The 21,530-nt window shown below is 34.7% G+C and overlaps 1 protein-coding gene across 3 annotated transcripts in view; it reads left to right on the top strand.

Annotated features, from left to right (window-relative positions):
• LOC126770280 (Ca(2+)/calmodulin-responsive adenylate cyclase) overlaps positions 1–21,530 on the top strand; it is a 94,009-nt gene that overhangs the window by 13,193 nt on the left and 59,286 nt on the right. For all 3 annotated transcript variants that reach the window (XM_050489593.1, XM_050489592.1, XM_050489591.1), the window contains exons 2-4: positions 8,092–8,365; positions 8,486–8,818; positions 20,546–20,695. In XM_050489593.1, coding sequence (XP_050345550.1) covers positions 8,150–8,365; positions 8,486–8,818; positions 20,546–20,695 — 699 coding nt within the window. In that variant the 5' untranslated portion in view covers positions 8,092–8,149. The remainder of the gene's footprint in view (positions 1–8,091; positions 8,366–8,485; positions 8,819–20,545; positions 20,696–21,530) is intronic.

The raw sequence follows: 21,530 nt of genomic DNA, 5'->3' as shown, positions 1-21,530 counted from the left end.
CAACAGCCAATCGTTGTCCACTGCTGAACATAGGCCTCTCCCAAGGTGCGCCAAAGCTCCCTGTCCTCCGCCTTCCGCATCCAGTTGGTGCCCGCCACCTTCTTAAGGTCGTCGGTCCACCTGGCTGGAGGGCGCCCTACGCTGCGCTTGCCGATTCGCGGTCTCCACTCTAGGACTCGTCTGCTCCAACGGCCATCGGTCCTACGACATACGTGACCAGCCCACTGCCACTTCAGCCTGCTAATTTTGCAAGCTATGTCGGTGACTCCGGTTCTTTTCCGGATAATCTCATTTCTGATCTTATCCTTCAAAGATACTCCGAGCATAGCTCGCTCCATAGCACGCTGAGCGACTTTGAATTTGTGGACTAGTCCCGCAGTTAGTGTCCACGTTTCGGCACCGTATGTCATGGCAGGTAAGACGCATTGGTTGAAGACTTTCGTCTTCAAACATTGCGGTATAGACGACTTGAGGACTTGACGAAGGTTGCCAAATGCTGCCCATCCCAAGCGAATTCTTCGATCGGCTTCCTTCTCGAAGTTGTTCCTACCGACTTGTATTATCTGTCCTAGGTAGGTATATTCACTAACAACTTCTAGAGGTTTCCCCTCGACGTATATCGGTCCCGGCACGACATGCCTATTGAACATGACCTTGGTCTTGTCCAAGTTCATGCCGAGACCGACACACCGGGAAGACTCGCCTAGGCTACGCAGCATTTCGGTGAGTTGTTCCAGCGACTCTGCTATAATGACGATATCGTCGGCAAATCGAAGGTGTGAGATGTACTCGCCGTTTACATTGACTCCATACCTAGTCCAATCCAGCGTTTTGAAAACGTCTTCCAACGCGTTGGTGAACAGTTTCGGGGATATTACATCCCCCTGTCTCACCCCTCTGCGCAATTGGATCGCCTTCGTCTTACAGTCCTGGATGTGGACAGTCATTGTAGCGGCGTTGTACAGACATCTCAGTACCTCGATATATCTCCAATCGATATGACATCTCTGCAATGAGTCGAGCACTGCCCAGGTTTCGATGGAGTCGAAGGCTTTCTCGTAGTCCACAAATGCCATACACAGCGGCTGATTGTACTCTTCGGTCTTCTGCACAATCTGCCGAACAGTATGGATGTGGTCCACGGTGCTGTAGCCTGATCGAAAGCCGGCTTGCTCTGGGGGCTGGAACTCGTCAAGTCGTCTGGCGAGACGGTTCGTGACGACTCTTGAGAACAGCTTATACACGTGACTCAGGAGGGAGATTGGTCTGTAGTTTTTCAAGAGGGTTTTATCACCTTTCTTGAAAAACAGTACCACCTCACTCCCGCTCCACGTTTCCGGGGTCTTGCCATGTTGGATGACGGAATTAAAGAGGCTTGCTAGCTCTTTCAGGACCGGAGTCCCGCCTGCCTTAAGCAACTCTGTTGTGATTCCGTCATCTCCCGGAGATTTGTTGTTTTTAAGCTGTTCTAGAGCCGCCCTAATCTCTCCTTGGTCAACGACCGGGAGCTCCTCGGAGTAATGGCGCATAAGAGGGGCGCGCTGGTCATCAATACTGATTCCCATGGGTTTATCCGATCTTGAAGAGAACAACTGCCCATAAAACCTCTCTACTTCTCCGATAATCTCAGGCCTAGAGGTAACGACCCCACCATTTTCAGTTTTAAGTTTTGTCAGACGCGGCCTCCCAAACTTGCGAGCGAACACTTTCGATCCCCGATTTTGCTCAATCGCAGCCTTGATGGCACGGGTATTGGAGCGTCGGAGATCGCGTCGCGTCAGCGTTTTTATTGTTCGGTTTAAGGCCTTATCTGACAAAAACGATGGTAGTTCTCGTCGTTTTCTCATGAGCTCGAGTGTCTCAGCAGAGAGTTTTGGTGCGTTGTCTCTTCTCTGTGGCGGAAAACACTTGCGGGATGTGTTTTGCAGTATTTTGACCAGCGTGTCGGTTCTCTCATCAATGCTGCTTATGGTTTCCAACGCGGTGAATTGATTTTGAAGTTCCATTTGGAACTTTTCGGAGCCTTGAGCAGCTTGGAGCATGGTAGGTCGGAGAGTAGACCTCATCATTCTCGATCTTTCGGCTTTTAAGTTGATATTTAGAGTGCCTCGAACCAAGCGGTGATCACTTCCGGTATTAAACCTGTTGATCACTGAAACATCTCTAAATATGTGCCTTTTATTCGAGATGATAAAGTCTATCTCGTTCCTTGTCACGTTATCGGGGCTTCGCCAGGTCCACCTCCTCTGAGGCTTCTTTTGAAAGAAAGAATTCATCAAAAAAAGCCCCTGCGCTTCGAGAAAGTTTACCAGCATTTGCCCCCTGTGATTTCTGCAGCCCAAGCCGTAAGGTCCGACTTTCGATTCACCGCTATCTTGTACTCCCACTTTAGCATTAAAGTCTCCCATAACAACATTGTAGTGGGCCCTCGAGGTGTCGTTGAGGGCCTTTGCGATGTCCTCGTACATCGCTTCGACCACATCATCAGAGTATGTCGAAGTTGGCGCATATACCTGTACAACCTTCAGGGAGTACCTGTCGGAAAGTTTTAGGACAAGGTACGCTACCCGGTTCGACACACTACTGATTTCCACAATGCTGCTAATGAGATCCTTTTTGACTAGAAAACCGACACCACCCTGGGAGAGGTTATCACCTTCGCGGAAGTAGAGTAAGTTACCGGACTCTAGAGTTATCGTGTCCTCCCCCTGTCTTCGGACTTCAGATAACCCCAGTATATGCCAGTTTATATGACTTAACTCTACTTCTAATTCGGCGAGGTGATGGTCCAGCCTCATCGAGCGTCCATTATACGTTGCCATTTTCAGTCGTTTTATACGGTAGCCTGCCGTGAACCGGTGATTCTTAGCACCCCCTGCCCTGCCGATACCACGACCGCTACCTTGGTCGGGCCTAGCGGGCTTGCCGGTAACTGGGGGCCTTTTTTTGGGCGCATCTGCCATTTAGGGAGGGGTTTGCCCATACTCGCCGCGCTGGGCAGGCGTGTTGGCGAGCGCAGTAGGGGGTAAGATGTTTATGGGAGGGGGGACGCTGCTGCCCATCCCCCCTTTTCCCCGTCCCTCAGTCGCCTCTTACGACACCCACGGGATGAGATTGGGGGAGTACTATTCTAAGCCGGTACTCCACGGCTATGTTTGTTTGTCGACGACATTAAAGTCTTCCCACGTTATTACTAACTAAAAATTCTTCTTTTTCAAAGAAACGGGATAGACTGACATAAAAAATTATGTAATTAGCTTCTTTACTAATGTACTATTTTTATCTCTAAAGGGAGGTTAAAATTGTTTCAGTAATAAATATACATTTCTAATTAAAACTAAAAAAAAACTTTCGTAAAGTTTTTATAACTATACATCAACATTAGATATTAATTATATTCCATTTATTTTAAAGTAAAGTAAGTAACAGCCTGTAAATGTCCCACCTGCTTGGCCAAGGCCTCCTCTCCCTTTTTGAGGAGAAGGCTTGGAGCTTATTCCACCACGCTGCTCCAATGCGGATTGGTGGAATACACATGTGGCAGAATTTCGATGAAATTCGACACATGCAGGTTTCCTCACGATGTTTTCCTTCACCGAACAGCACGAGATGAATTATAAACAGAAATTAAGCACATGAAAATTCAGAGGTGCTTGCCCGGGTTTGAACCCACGTTCATCGGTTAAGATTCACGCGTCGTTAAAAAAGTCGAGATGGCCCAGTGGTATTTATTTTTCTCTGTATAATTAACAACAATGAACAAGAAAATGAAATATTTTGAAATATTTCATTTAATTTGTTAAGCTATTGATTAAAATCTACGAAACCGCGATGATTTTTATCTTCACGGCGAACTGCTTGCAACGTATTGTTGCTTAACTTATCAACCTGTTCTTTTTATTGTTTTTATGACTCCATTCTTTAAACGAGTCAACTTTACACAATAAAAATCAATGTCATAGTCTACGATGTGTTGTCATCTTGTAGGCGGACTTGTATTTGAAGTATTTTTATACGAAAGTACGGCGTCCCCGTCGACCAAATGCTCGGTATGTTATAAAATTTAGACCGGGTAAATTTAATTCAGTGTCAAATAGCTGAACTAAGTAGGCGGAGAGATTTTGCGTGATACATTATAACAGAGTACGGCTTCTGTGTTGTACATGCGGTGCTGTTGTAAATAGTCGGCTATTTATTCATATTTCGAGGTGACAGTCTATTTTTGCCGTCGCCGGCTGTGCGCTGTTGACAGATGTTAAAGCAAGTCAACTATTTGGATGTATTGCCCTTTTACTTTGGCAAAATTCGTGATACTACCTTATATAAACATATTTTCTGATTTAATGCCTGAATTATGAAGAAGAATTCTTCAGACTACCCACAGAACTAAATGATGCTATGTGTAATATGCTAGTGTTTATTTTTCGATCAATTACAAAATGTAATGCAAATATTTCATGTTCGAATTAATTTTATCGTAACTCGATTTAATATTATAACAAGAATTAATGATTTAGATTCAAGTGTAATTTTAAAGTGATATATTTGTTTACGAATTATTTAGAAGCGACATAATCTATTACACACATGCAACCAAATACACACACGCACACATCCATGTTGATGGCGAAGGTGTTAATAACGACCTCATTCTAATTATCATTCGACTGATGAGACTTGTGTTTTGCTATATAGACATCTGAAATTGATCCATTAATTAAATTATTATTATAACGATGACATTTGAATTGATTGCATTACAAAGAGCTACGATGCAATTGTTTCTAGTGCTTCATTAATACGATCATAGTAACAAGCTTATATAGATATATGTATACAATGTTTTATTGACATTCAATGGTTTTTCGTCTTATTTCAAATGAGAATTACATTGACAAGGACAGCGTATTTGCAATTTGCATGTAACTACTACCTACCTACCTTCCTACGGTGGGTAGTGTGTAAACCCATTTGGATAGGTACCACTCACTCATCAGATATTCTACCGCAAAACAGATTGTTGGCGCAATGGGATATCCATACAAGGAATGGTTAATATTTTTTATAGTGCCAATGTTTATAAGCTGGGGTGACCACTTACCAACAAGCGACCCAATTGCGTGTCCGCCTATTTCACAAAAAAATAACTAATTATATATACATATATTTGGTTTTAATGTAATTAAATCTTATATTTCATATATTTTGTTTTAATTGAATGTTTCATAATGTATCTGAATATAATAATATTTGTCATATTTATTAAGTGTAAAATAATTACTTAATTTATTCGTAATTAATATTACACAAATAAAATGGCTGATAATACTTATGCACGATGAAAATCAATCGGCAGACGCAGTAGCTCTGCCGTACAGATATAAATGCACCTAATATAGGTGGTTCGTTACAAAGGATGATACGAGCATGAATCTGCGAGTACCTGGCGCATGGTATGGTGAAAGGCTGCGTTTGTGTGGTTGTTTTGAAAGGCTGAATTTTTTTCACAGTAGTGCAGTGGGTGCGTCGAATGACGCCGCGGCGCTCCGCGTTCCGTGTTTCATTCGTCTACCGCGATGCCTACTGGGTTTATTGACCCGGCGACCGTGACCCCCTCTCCCCTTCTGGTTATTCCACCACCAGCGACAGCGATTTGTAACAAAATGTCACAACGAACGAATTGCTTAGATGATTCGCTTTTGATCTTCTTCCTCTTTAAATTCAAATACTATTAAGTTGAGATTTCAAAGAAATGTAAGCAGTTTATTACATTACTGATTCGTCTGAATCATGTTCATTCAAGAAGTTATTCATTTATTGAAATTTATAATTTAAGAAAATAAATTTAATAATATCTCTGAGTGGACATAATAAAATATAAATAAATAATATATTACACGAGAGAAGATTACAGATCTTTAATAATTCTTTGTGTAATTTTAAATGTTTAAAATTAATTAATTTTCATAATAATGGTTCCATTTTAAATAATATTTATTCGATCATTAAAATCGCTTTGTCGTTACACGGCTTTACATTGTGCTGTTATACTTCAGTCTTTTCATTTATAATTGCATTGCACGTATATTAATAAAACAATTGTCTGCGACATCGTTCGCATGGATATATACAAGACAAAGATAAAAAGTACTAAATGTTCTATGGCTTGAGCTACAAATCGTACTGATTTCCATTCGTTTACCGCTTTCTTAGGGTATATATAGAATTGTATATTATATATTGCTTGTAGATTGTTGTTATTGTTATATATCTTTATAAAAATCACTTATCGAAATGTTGATTTTTGCATGTTATATTTTAAACTAGCTTAACTGAAAGTAACAGCATACCAATGTCCGACTGCTAGGCTATATATAGTCTCCTCTCCTCAACAGTTTTGGACGGATTCTACCACGCTGCTTCAAAGCGGATTGGTTAATACACATATGGTAGACTTTCATGCGACGTATGCAGGTTTCCTTACAATGTGTTTACTTGTTCTAACCACTCGGCCGTCAATCAATACTATATATACATATATATAGTAGGTATGAAATAAGATACTGTTAGATTATACTAATCATTATGATGGTGTAATGAACCACTGGTTAAGTGACTTCTCTATTTGACGAGGCCATATCGTTAGTTAGAATGAATCTAAAGAAATAATAAATATACTAACAATAACTCTACAAAAAATTGTTAACTTTAATCTATTTTGAACCGATTTTCATTAATATTTTTGTAGTTTAAATATTCGTGTTCTTTTGTTTATTTCTAGTATTTGCATGGGCTGTAAAAAATATATTATTCTTACTGAAGAGCAAGCTGCCGGGCTGGTCGTGGCGCAGTTCTGTGGTGCGTTTATGTTAAACAAATAACTGCTCAAACGCTCGGCGTAGTTTTAAATGCACAAAGAGAAAAACAACCTTTTTTTACAGTAGCAATGAAAACACGTTTATTCGAATCAGAAGTTTACTCGTGGTCAAATTTATTAATATAATAAAATGAAAAGCATGTTTTGTTAATGAAGTAGTTATATTAATAGTTGGTTTTCCATGTTTTTATTTTAGACTTAACAGAAACTGGTCTTGTATTAGCCTTTGCGAACATTATTAATACTTCTTAAAAATCCAATTCGGATGTCGATTGGTTGAAGTTGAAGCTGCAGGAGAGGCAGACCACATTAAAGAAATGCTAAATTCTTTCTTAGCGCACATCAATAATCCGAAAACTACATTTACAGCATATAGACAAATTTAAAGTGGATATGTATAATAATAGTGCATTTTCTGGTTCAAATTATGATATAAAACAATATTACTAAAAAAATCAAACTATTTCTTTATCAACTTCATTAACTTTCTACTTTTTTATTTTCTACACAGTTATGAGCATAGATATTTTTATATAATATGTCCTGCGCAGTTGGCTAATCTCTCTTGAGATTGGCCGCCGTGGCCAAAATCGGTATGGAAGACCTTTACACGCTCAGTGTGTCATAACGTATGTTTATGACACCCGTTATAGTATATTGACCGTTGCTAGCTTTGAGTTGGTAATGAAAATTTCTTGAAAAATAAAAACTAATTTTTCCTCCCGGGATCTGCTGCTTTATAGGTAATCACAATGCCAATATCTTATTAATACAATCATTTATAAAAATAATATAACATCTTAATATGTTATAAACATTTAATAAAAATTTAAATTTAATAAAAATTAACATATTTTAATACGTTGATAAATGGAACATGGTCGATTATAAAATAGTAGTATAATGTTAAAAGTTGTACATATATTATTTTCACTTGTTCTGTTAAGTTGATATTGTTGGGTTTCGTCGGAAACTTTATGATCAGGATGTTCTTAAATAGTTTAATTTTAAATTAGTGAATTGAACGTGAAACGAAAGTGAAACGGTGAATTGTTCTATACTTCTCATTGATTTAAAAATAAAATAATAGATTTCAGTAACGCCTGATTGCATCCTTATTGGCGTAGGACTTACCTTGTCAGTTAGTCTAAGTAGCTAAAAGTAAAGTGTGTTGTGTGATTATTTATTAATGTCTGCAAATTCGCTTTGCTTAGATGAGGCGGAGGGAGGTACGTGAGGGTGCGCAGGTGAGGTGAGACGACGAAACAGAGCATGGATCACGCAGTGAAGGCGATGTCGGCGCGCGGGCCGCTGGCGCGGTTGCTCGCGCGCCGCCGCTTCGAATCCGCCGAACTAGAAGAGCTGTATGCGCGCTATGCGTGCAAGTTGCAGCGCTCATCAGTGGGTTCCGCACTTGCACTCTGGGCCGTGCTCGCTGCTGCGCTCGCAGGCGTCGATGCCACGAAAGGTTGGCGGAGAGCGCCACAGGTAGGAATCATTTTATATGAATATTATATGTTTGTAATGCCAAACAGTTGTAAATTCATAGTTAAAAATAAATACTCGTACTGTTCAGGATTTTGATTTTACAAATAAGTATTCTTCTAGGTGGGCGTGTTAACCGCGCACGCCGTGCTATGTGGCGGGCTCGCATGGTGGTGCGGGCGCACCAGCAGTGTGGCACCGGAGAGGCGCTTACCGCGCGCTTGCTGGCTAGCTCTCGCGGGTGGTGGCACGGCTTTAGCCGCTACGCTGCCCGCTTGGAACCCTGGCGCGGCGGCAGAAGGCGCGGCCCACGTAGTCTGGGCTGTTTTCGCTGCCTACGCGCTATTACCAGTAGGCGCGCCAGTTGCAGCCGCTTTCGGTCTGCTTCTACCCACCGCACATACTATCGCTGCCGCGTTGGTGGCCTATCGCTTTCCGTACCACGTGTGGCAACAGGTTAGTCTCGTCGCTATTCAAAATTATTGTGTATAAATATAAATATGTATCGTATTGTTCATGTATGTGAGGCGTGGTAAATTATGTATTACGATTAGTGTTCTCATTACTCATGAGAATTATAAAATACAAAAACAGAAAAAACCAACAGGCGTGTCTAATTTATGAAGGAAATTAAGTTTTATCGTAAAATGCATTTATAATTTAAGCATGAACTTTCATTTCCTAGATGATAATAATTGGAGTTAGTCGATAGTCTTATTTTGGTTGTCAGCCTTGGAAATGACGTGCAGTAATAAATAACCTATGTACTAGTATTGTGTTCAGTGCAACACATACAATTGAGTTTTAATACTTTAATTTAAATGTTAAAATTTAAATTTAAATTATTTTACAATTACCCGACGATATTTATTTAACTGGTAAAAATAAAAAAAATTATGTATTCGAAACGTTGTTCGACGTTGCAACCATTAGGGGTTAATTCTCAGCGGTATTGGCGATTACGTCATACCTTGCACCCGATTGTTGCCTCCCTCGGATAATAATCTATGAAAACAGCGCTATTCGCGCTGTAACCTTGTACTAATTGCTCCCGGCATTTAAAATAGTTATGAGCTAGGAAATTATATAGTAACAATGAATACATTTATTCCCGGAACTGAGAATGTATTCACCTATGTGTCATAGGAGGTGCGGAACTGTCAGCGTCGACAATATGTAAATTTATCGCGTTACGTATGTGCCGTGGTACACTGGCTACCTCGTTATAGTTGACACTCTCAACGCCACTTTACCTCCATATTCACTTATGTGAACAGCTGACCATTGACAGGTCCTTAAATGATAGAATTTAAAATGTTTGGCGTTATTTCCTTAAATTTAATCGAATATTTAAAATATGTTTCTTAACTTAAATAACAGTTGTAACGAGATTACAAGTAAACAATTTAGAAACGATCTCGTGATCGTTTCTAACGATATTAGTATTGTGTTCAATGTTCATATTAAAATTAATGTGAAACATTTTATATTGACTACTGATTATTACTGACTGGATATAGCATGGAATGGTAATAAGTCGTAAAATGTTATGAACTGAAGCAAAACAATTTCGGAAAATCCTAAAAATAGATTTAATGATTATAGTTACTTATCTGTCTAAAGAGGTAAACAAATATTTACGTAACTTTAGAGTTGTTATAACTTTTGATACACTCAACGCATTTTAATTAAATGAAGATTAAATGGTACCTTGAAATACTCCCATTATAATAAACTAGTTATTGACATTAGGAATTTAGATACGTTTTAAAGATATCCCTGGGCAAACAGATTGACGGACGAAATTGAGATAATAGTTGTTTTGGTAACTTTATTAACTTAAAAAAAGTTATTTTGAAATATCAGAAAGACACTACCATTTTATTTTTATATAGATAATGAAATTGTTAATAAAACTAACGACTTTTTCCGTATTGTAGTTATGATATACACACGTATCTGTGCCAAATTCGCATTTCATTAAACAGAAAAAAAATACTTGTTCAATATCATTATAAGGTTATTGAAGAAATGGTGGTAGGTAAAATTACGTAAAGTGAAGGTACGACAATTTAATATTGGTTGAAACGAGATGTACTTATAATTTCTTCATCCCTCTGTCTGTTAACCTGACGGTTTTATTCAAAGAGTAACGTAAGTGCATTAAATTTTGCAAAATGCTTCAAATAGAATCCTATTTTAATTTATATAAAAGTAGAATCGTGTACTTTATGCAACTTTTTGTGTTTCTGAATTGTATATGTATATATATATATACATATATTAATTTTTAAGTACAATATTTGAAACTTATTCCTCGCTTCTGCTGCAACAAAATTAAAATACACAGTTTAGTCATTATTATTGAACTACTATGTTTTGTTTGTCTACTTTATTTCTGAAGATAGAAAGTTCTCCATTTTATTGTTGAATATTTGCAGAATGTCCGTTGATAAGAATAGAACGTTCACATTAAATCTAACAAAGTATATTCCTGAACTGGACCAATTTTAATTCATCATACAAATGGCTTGAATACAAATAGTTTCTTTGTATGTCAATTTACAAAATAAATTTAATACGCAAGCAATCATACTAAAAACTATTAACAAAATACGATATAAATTATTATTTTATTTTTTTCGTTGTTGTTACGTATTGTATAGTGAGAAATAAATATCAATTTCCGGTTCTTAACTGGTTCGTGTATTTTAATCTCTTACTATGTTTTTTTTATGTTTGTGAATATATTGTCTGTAAAAGTCCTTAAAAATCGTTCAAAATGAAAGAACTGTTATTAAAGTATCAATTATAACAAAATTGTCTACTTGTTTTATTATTGAATATAGAAGTAAGGTTAAAAAAGTAAATAAGCGTAAATAATGAACATGTTCTATCCACTGGGGCATTACGTCAAAATAAGGCCTAGGGCTAATAAATGTTATGACCAATTAGTTTAAGTTGCTTATGAATTATTAATTACCATTTGAAGTAGTTTCATGTAAAATGGTTTGGCATTACTTGGTTTGGTAACATCTGGTTCGTGTAAATCAGAGCCGCGTGCCGAATCCGATAAATATATCCGCCAAAGACTTAATGTATGGGGACTATAAACCTCTTGTTTTCTCCTTGAAATTGTCTAGCGTGTACTAAGCTTAAACACTATTTCAAATTTAGCAATGATTTAAACCTAGTGTTTCTATTTTAAAACTAAAGCGCTCCTTGATTGTAACTACAATGTATTTTAGTTTTATCATAGATACTAAAACAAGTCTATTAAGTATATTCAATATTTTCTCGTCGAAAAGCTTGAACTATGAAAATTCCGCGTATGAAGATAAAAATATTCCAATGCCTAAACCCATTCCAGTTTTGTGATTTTCTTCTATCATTCACGATTACCTACGCGTATCAATCCAATTAATAACGGTCCTTATAGTCGGATAAGTGGTTTTCGATACAGTGATTTATGGAATCCGCCTGATCCCGTCGCTCCCTCTAACAAATGTTTTGCTCGACCGACCTCTGTGATTCGCATCCACTTGATCGGAAAACTCGTTTGTCTTAACGGTTTGCTGTCGGTAATAATTGATCAACCTTATTGTTTCATGCTGATCTGGAAATAGCTGATTTATTAAACAATGAGAAATAGCTGGATAATTTCAAATGTAACTGTTTCCGTTGACAGAAACGTTTAAAATTGGAACGAATTTATATTAATGGAGAAAACTAGTATTATATATGTAACATGTTTCTTTCATAATCTTTTGTACTAAAATTTGTTTAAATTATTATTTTTTTATTTTTAAATCAGGATCTCCAGTGCTTATCTGTAAGAACTTACAATGTGTATCACTCTTGAAATGTTAAAATCTGTGATACGATATTTACATGCCTGTCCTATAAATACTATAATTAATTAAATTTGCCATACGGGCGAGTTTTTTTTTATTGTATTCGTTAGTCATTTTTAAATTAAATTCACTAGGTAGGTTATACGAACAGAAATACAATCTATTTGAATTACGTAAGGCGCCTCTAAAGGTGTAAAAATACATATTTTTTTATTGTTAATCGCATAAATATGTAATTCCACCTAACAAAGTTTTCTTATTTGTTAAATATTGCAAAGATTTACCTGCCAGCAAATTCTATCGTTGCATAGAGTTTTATTATGATAAGGATAACCTACATTAACATGCACTATTGTGAATATTGTTACGTCATGCCAAAACTACCTCCCCAAAATTTGTGTTTCTCCTATTTCACTTACAGTAATGGAAGCAAAGCTTTGCTTAACGATCGATACAACAGGCAGCTGACGTCAATAAATTTATAGCTTTGACAACACTTTCGACATTAAACTTGTGCTTGAATAATTTTTTGATTATTTGATTCGTACCGATTACGCTTAATAATATTTACGTTAACTCATTGGTGTAATAGGTTACATATCTTGAGGTATTGGGCTCAAGTTCGGGTCGAGAAATTTTCAATAGGAGTCTGAAGTAGGAAGTTGGTTTTAAGCCTCTCTCCGGTTGTCTCGAGAGTTCCATGATTATGAGACTGTGGGAATAGATAGTGCACCTGTGTTTGTGCACACACTTAAGCTCTATAATACCTGCGCAGTAGTCTATATTAATTTTAAAAAAAACGGCTTCTGATTATGCCCGTACTCTACTTGTCCTCTGTTATATATGGCTACAGTTATAGATAGCTTAATAAGCCACCAGATTAATGAAACAGTCGATAACAAAAATAAATTATATAAATTTATCATCAAAATTTATAGTTGATTTATGACGTGACCTTAAAATTAATTTTAATATTAACAATACTATTTATCTTTAAAACTAATCCATTTAATACTGTACATGTAATTTGAGAGATATTATCATATGCATCGGGCGTTATGAACATGTGTACAACAAATTAGGCTAATCGCTTATCAACAATTAGACGACAACGCGTTTAATTGATCACTGGAATTTCACAGTTAATTATTGTATGAAAATCTATATTAAAGTCACCCGGGCGGTGAATAGAGATTTATTCGGTCTAACAAACTTTATGTATCGTCCGTTAAATGTATTTAATTATTCGGAATTTTGAATAGAAACGAATCGAATCAAAGTTTTATTTGAAGAAATTCAATACACAGATAAAATCATTTTACAAACAACTTTTGACATAATTATGAATCATATTTTCATCTTTATAAAAACTCCTGGTTGCGTAAATAATTAATTTCACAAAATATTATCAGACAAATTTTTAGTTCATAAAATATAATTTAAGATACAACTTGCTTAATAATTAAATATAGCCAGGTTAGAATAAATATATACATAATTATATTTAAATTAATTTAACAATATGTTATATTTATAATATTTTTCGCTTAATTCGATCTTACAATTACAGAAAAATACTCTCCTGTTCTTCAAATTATTTTTATTAGTAAATATATATATAACGTTATAGTTTATAAAATGTTTCTTTATCGTACGTTTTTTGTCAAACATGTGGTCTCTACACTTTCGAGTCATCACTTGTTACCATCAAATAATTGTTAAACAAACAATGATATTTTGAATGTTGACTATAATTGTGTAAATCTATACTTACGTTTACATTTTACAATATAAATAATAAGTGGTGGTTGGTGTAAATAAAGAATATAATATTTTTTTAATAATCAATACCTAATCTGATGTGAAAATGAAGTAACGTAAGTTTAATTTCACCTTACCGTCATACGTAAAAATCATTTGATTCCGAAACATTGCGTCCGCCGAATAAATCACTTCGAATTTCCATAACAATACCGCGCCACAACATCATGTCTGAAATTTATTCACTGTCTCACATTATTTACACTCTAGTGGCTCTACGAAGGTCGGAGCTGGCACGCTGGAAAGACAATGTCGATGGATATTAGCCATTTTGTTATGTTACGTTTCATGTCAGTTTTTATTGATCACCGATACCAAAGACACATAATATTGCTTTATTTGTATGGAACAAATTAAGTAAAATTATGTAGAAAATCTTTTGAAAAACATATACTTCACGCGTAGTTCGATCTTACAATTAGAGAAAAAAAACTCCCCTCTACTGTAAGAACTGTAAGAAATACATATATACTATATGTACCAAAGTTTTAATAAATAAATATTAAAGTCGAAATACATCATATACAAATTATTAAAATTCGAATTTCAAATCGGTAAAGGCGCAATGGTTTACAGGCCGCCTAGCGAGACACTATCGTATAAACTAATTCCCTTGAATGGAAAATAGTGACAGCAAGCAAGTCGATTCTATAAAGTTAAATTTATTCAGAAACTCTTTTAATTTACTTAGAAAACTTCATGTAACAATGTTAACAATCTTGAATATGTCATGACAATAAACGTGCATTGTCTTAATTAAGTAATTTGAAATGTCTCGGTCGATTTATAGGTTTTGAACAGATCCACAGATGCATAGATCCACGTCTGAGTGTGCATGTTCACACACACACACTCACACACATAGATCTATGACTAAACAAGCTCCTCTTAGGTTATAGCTCTGAATTCGCTTAAACATGAATGATTTGACACACATCGTGAGAGAACTCTATAACAATTATTTATTAATGATGAATGTTTAAATTAAATCTAATTGATGTTAATCTTCAATTGTATTAAAATAACGACAAAAATGTAAATAAATATAATTTTTCGTTCCAAATGCGGCAAAAGTCAAAATTGTAAGTAGCTCAACGAAGAAAAAGTCGAAACGAAAAAAAATGTATGTTGTCGTTAGTAAAAAGAATATGGATCAATAATAACAAGCAAGTAACAGCCTGTTGATGTTTCACTGCTGGGCTTTTTATATATATATATATATATATATATATATATATATATATATATATATATATATATATATATATATAAATATACCTAGGCAAGTATGCCTAGGTTTGAACCCAGAACCATCAGTTCAGATTCACGCATTCTAGCCACTGGGCCAACTCATCGACTTTAGTACAATAGGTAACGGTATTCTTTTCATCCTTCTATCTTTTCTATCTATATCATTCCTTTATCTTTTTGTACATATAGCTGTTACATTGGCTTTTATTTGAGAGTAATATCGTCTCAACGTGTTTATATTGTATATTTTTCCTACTTGTACATCTTTTGTAAATCGCATATCTTTAGAAATATTCACTCGGTTCTATTCTTGAGATTTTATTAATGAAAACTGATATTTAGATTATGAATATATTGAAGTGTTCGCTGCGGATATTAGAAATTGGAACTATTTGCTAATGAAATGGTAATCCGACAAAGAATATCACTTGGTTGATGTAAATAAGATTTATATATAATAATAATGTAACAAAACATTTTAATAGGTGTATATATATTTATAAATGTATCCGGAAGTATTCTTACAGGTGACACTTTTATTTATTAAGTTTATAAATTATTATAAACTTAGTTATGTCAAATGTGGTGTGAAATTGGATACGTTATACGTTTGTCACGTATCTATCATCTTGTAAAATAAAAAATAGTGATATATTTGCTATATTATAGATATTTTTTTCCGATCGATGTGATGTGATGTGAGTTTTCTTAAAATGTATTTATTATAAAGTATAAAATATATTAAATTCGATTTAAACTGAATTCATTGTTTAAAACAAATTCGGAACACATTGCACAATTCCCTGCGTAACTAAACGATTGCTTATAACCCTTCACCTGTACCGTATCGCCAAGACCATCAGAAAGTGGTCGCCCACTCAGATACATGTTAATAAACACGTCTCAGCTACCATTTACCATTTAACTTATAAAAGTCGTCTGACAACCGTAGCTTTCTTGTCTCAGATAAAATTGTTTGGACGCAACAGATAAGACGGTACATTCGGAGAAATAATTAGTTTTGATTGCTCGCTTTTAAATATGATTTGAATGTTGGCTATCAATCATATCGAGTGAGCACTCCATTATCGAAACGATGCGGTGTTCTGCTCGAACGCTTTTACCTTTGTATCTGATAACAGCTTCTCTATGAGTGTTTAATACGTACACGCGCTTTATCAATGACGAGCCGGTTGGCGTGGTTGGTAAATACTTGCCTTTCACGGCGAAGGCTGTGGGTTCGATTCCCACCCAGGACAGACATTTGTGTGCATGAACATGTCTGTTTGTCTTGAGTCTGGGTGTGATTATCTATATAAGTATGTATTTACAAAATAAAGGAGTATATGTAGTATATCAGTTGTTTGGTTTCCATAGCACAAGCTTTGTACAAGCTTAATTTTTGATCAGATACTCGTGTGTGAAAAATGTCCCAGGATATTATTATTATAGGATATTATCATACGGTTTCATATTTTTACATTACTTAAAAGATTTGTAATGTTATCTTTAACAAAATCTTTATTATTCTCTATTGTGTTTAAGTAGGTAGATATCTGGTTGTCTAATGTGGTAACTGATTATTTTTTTATATAAAAATGAATGAGTATTTTGACATTGAGTATTACAATTTAATGATTTAGCTGTGATGTACATCCTAGTGCTCAAACTTAGATATGCGCGTGTATATTTAATAAAAATCAATAAATACAGTGAAAATCTATTTATGTTTAGTTCAGTAGGTCATTATGATAATATAAAGGCCGAGTAAAAATCGCGAGGGACGCAAAAGCTCACTGAGCCGATACAACCTTTACGAGGACGGGTTCTATTAACACATATCTTTATAATGAACGGTTAACTGCTTTTTTATATTTATAACGTTGTAATAATTTTCCTATTAAATTTTATTCTCAAATAAAACATTCGATTGATGTTTCACGTCGCTATCAATATTGGACTTTAGTCGAGAGTAAATCATTATTTACTATGTCATAATTTTTACAGCGTAATTTGTGACCCATTTAATTTTTATCTCTTTTAATAAAAGGAGTTTTTTTTTAATTTAATTATGAAAACAGTAAGTGATAAAACTAAGATAATGTTATATTGTTTTTTAATTAATAAATAACTAGTTATCGCTCGTAGATTCGTCCTGTCCTTTAGGTATAAAAAAGTATGTAATGTCCTCCATTCAAGCTTGCTTCATGCCATGTTTAATTAAAATCGATTCCTGTTGAATCGCGAGCTGTGAAAGAGTTACAGACAGACAAATAGTTACCTTTGCATTTTTAATATCAGTTTAGATTACCTACTAAAAATTGTATATATTGAGAAGTTAAAATAATTATATATAGAAAATTATACTAACTTGTAAAGTATCTATAATTATATCCGTGTAAAATTGTGGCACGAATACTAGCAGCACTTCCCTGTTATCCTATTCCGATTATCTGGGCGACAAACGAAGCAGCCCCAAAGTAGAGGCAATAAGATGTTATTGTTATATTTTCTAGAAATAATAAATATTAATTATATATAAAAGAAGATGTTTTAGTTTCATATTGAACTTGAACACAGAAAGTATTAGTTTTATACCATAGTAGATACTTGCCTTTCACGCCGAAGGTTGTTAGTTCGATTCCCACCCAGGACAGACATTTGTGTGCATGAACATGTGTGTTTGTCCCGAGTCTGGGTGTAATTATCTATATAACTATGTATTTTCAAAAGAAAAGTAGTATATGTAGTATATCAGTTGTCTGGTTTCCATAGTACAAGCTTTGCTTAGTGTGTGCCGTGTGATCGGATTGCCGTGTGTGAATAATGTCCCAGGATATTATTCGATTCGATAATTTTGTTGGAACATTTCGTTTGTTCCTTTGCAATATCCAAGATCTTACAAATAATAAAGGTTTGGGGTGACCATCAAATAAATATTATCCTTTTAATGAGTTCAAATGAATTTTCCTGGCCAATTTTACTAACGAGAATTCAGAAGTGGTTTGAGCTCATTTCGTCGGGTTTTTGTTTTTAACGCAATTCAAACACTCGAGAACTGTGCCTTGCTTCCCCTACGTGCTTTCAAAAGGCAGCCGTTTGAAGGGTAACTGAGTTTCTGTTCGTATAAATACTTTTATATATTATATTATATTCTTTTTTAATTTGTAACGTGTGTCAGTTGTTTTAAGTATGAAGAATTTTGATTTAAACTTTCTTAACAAAACTTATTATTGAAAACATATTTTTTTAGAATACGTGCTTAAAAGCGACACAAGTTATTAGTTTGAATAATATTTCATACATATTCTCCTTGATCAATAATCGTGATTTAAAAAAAATGTTATGCATGAAAACAACATTATTTTTGCAATAAATATTTAGTGTTACATTTAGGTATTTATAGATTTTTATTATTTTTAAATTATATATTGTAAATATCAAATATCTAATATCTGCCTGTATTCAATAGCATTTCCAGTCATATAATATATCAGCTCCATAAATACAAGAAAGAGCTCTATGTCCAGCCTAAGTCCATTTAGATAGATGTATATAATTGTATGACTAAAGTATTATTTGTGAAAGCAGAGTCACACTAACACAACTAACCTATTTATACTATTAATACGATATTTAAAATAAATCATTGATGCACTAATTACCATTACCATTAAAAAAAATGTCATGCTTCTATTATTAAAACGCATTAAACAACTGGTGCAATCAATTTGACAAGTCATTTACTCACAACACTGATTAAAAGCGTTCTATTTACTACTATTTTTATCGACTACTACTCTCTAACACGGCTCACATTGAGTGTGATAAAATATCATGAATTATTCATGTACAATGACTCCTACAGTCTGACGGAACCATCCATGCCTATAGTTCTAATCTGAAATCTAATAAATCAAGCGTGACGACTCGGCTCTAGCTTGACCCTGGACCAAGTCGGTAAGAGGCTTATAAATGCGATATATATGCCTTTTTTCGTTCGGTTATAAAATAGATTATATGCCGGTGAAGCTTAAGACTTCTCTGACCCTTTTCGCCTCCGGAGATCAAAGGCTTAATACAAAAGTACACGATTTGTTCGCATTATTTTAGAAAACATACATTGCATACATTTTTATCTGAAACTACTGTGACATAAGGAACGCTATTTCGAAGATCAAATGTTTATTATCATATAATCGTTTTCATCATATTTTTTAAATTATACCTTTAAACCATATAATAATAAATATCAAATTTTTTATTACTTAAACTCGCTTTGTCAAAAGTTACAATGGGTGATATCAATTTGTCCATTACAAATTGCAAGCATTACTTACGCTCATAAATACCTATGTAATTTAAGCGAGTTTGTGTCAAGTCACGCAGGTTTCCGTACACATTAGTTACAACAAACTAAGTTCTTGTCGTAACTTTGTACATAGTATTGGCACAAATGTACGGTAACTTTTCAATACGTCGCTGGAATTTGCTGATAGAAGACCGTCGAGAGAAGTTTGATAGGAAACTTAAATCATTAATATCTGAAAACTCTTATCTGTAATATTATTTTTAAAAAAACCACTGAGTTTCTTTCGCCGGACCTTCTCAGGGCTGGGTGTTTCAATGTAATCTAATTCTATATCTTTATAAATTTAATTATATATCAATAAGCAAGTTTAATGCATCAATGTTGAATAAATTATTTTGATATTGATTAACTTGAGAAATACGGAATTAAGAAAAATGACCGACATTCAGAACAACACTAACAATAACAAAAACAATAACAATATGAATATAGTCATATTAACGACTTATAATCATGATTTAGATGTATATTTATTTAACGCTTAATTATACGGACCAGAAATATCACACCTACAATTATCCCACATATTTCAAATAATATCCGAAACGGTCTGAACAAAAAAGAAAATACAAGAAAATAAAAACGAAATACATATAAATGATATTAATAACATAAAATATAATTTTAAATTCTTCGTAAAAATAAAAATAGAATTACTTTTTTAAAGCTTCTTTGTTTATGGAAAATTCGTAGGTGTAGAAATTAGAAGAATGAGAATAAAGAAGTTGGACATTAAGTTATTGAACTTATAACCTAAAATACACATAATAACATAAAAAATATAAAAAATAAGACATAATATAAAATAAAACGTGTTCCTGAATATAAAATATTGTTTTATTTAAATGAAAAACAAAATTATTTAATTCAATTTGATATTCCTAGATGTTGGGCAACGTGGTTGTGTTCCTGTGTGTAAACGTGGTGGGAGCGCTGATGCATTCGCTCATGGAGACGGCTCAGAGGCGCGCCTTTCTCGACACGCGCAATTGCATCGCGGCCAGACTCGATATGGAAGATGAAAACGAAAAATTGGTACGTACTAAGAGGAGAAAGCTCGGAGCTTATTCCACTATTTTATTGCGGGTGGATACAGATTACACAATTACATATTTGGTAAAATCTCGTTCGGTACATGCAGGTTTTCTCACGATGTTTTCCTCACCGCTGAACACGACATTGATAAACACGAAGAACATGAGTAGCACTGAATTATCATGTACTTAACATGATAATTCAGTGCTACTCATGTTCTTAATATTGTACCAACTAGCAGAGTTTGCGAGAAATAAAAAAACATCTAGAAAAATAAAGAATAAAAAGGAAAAAGTTGTTTTGGTTTAAGCATCGCATTAGAAACACTTTAATCGTTGGCTCTCGGTAGGACAATTATTCCAATCTAATGGATTACTGGTTCAGTAAGTGAAGCGGAGGTCAGGCTAACACACGGGATAAAATCTAATCGTAATCTCTCAAAACTCGATTGTTATAATAAGCATAGCATGGAATATTCTGGAAAAAGATTATTAAGAATGAGTACAGGTATTTAATACACAAAATGTATCTTATGATGTTGAACAAAATGTGTTCTAAGTACAATTAAAATAACAAATTAGACTTGACTACTACAACCAAACCAGAAATTGAATTGTGAGTGAGCCAGTGTAACTACAGGCAAAACGTTCACAATATCTAAGTTCCCAACTATATTATATAAAAAAATCGTGTCGTGAGATGTACATAAAAGTTCGCTCAGACTGAGATTATTTCAACTCGTACTCCGTGTAAATATTTACTCCGGCTACAAACCAAAGAGTAAAAGGTAAGTACGCTATTATTACGACAGACTGTCGTGATATCGTCAAATAAG

The sequence above is a fragment of the Nymphalis io genome, chromosome 8 (assembly GCF_905147045.1).
Source record: "Nymphalis io chromosome 8, ilAglIoxx1.1, whole genome shotgun sequence".
Lineage (NCBI taxonomy): Eukaryota > Metazoa > Arthropoda > Insecta > Lepidoptera > Nymphalidae > Nymphalis > Nymphalis io.
This window is presented reverse-complemented; position numbering and strand designations above follow the sequence as displayed.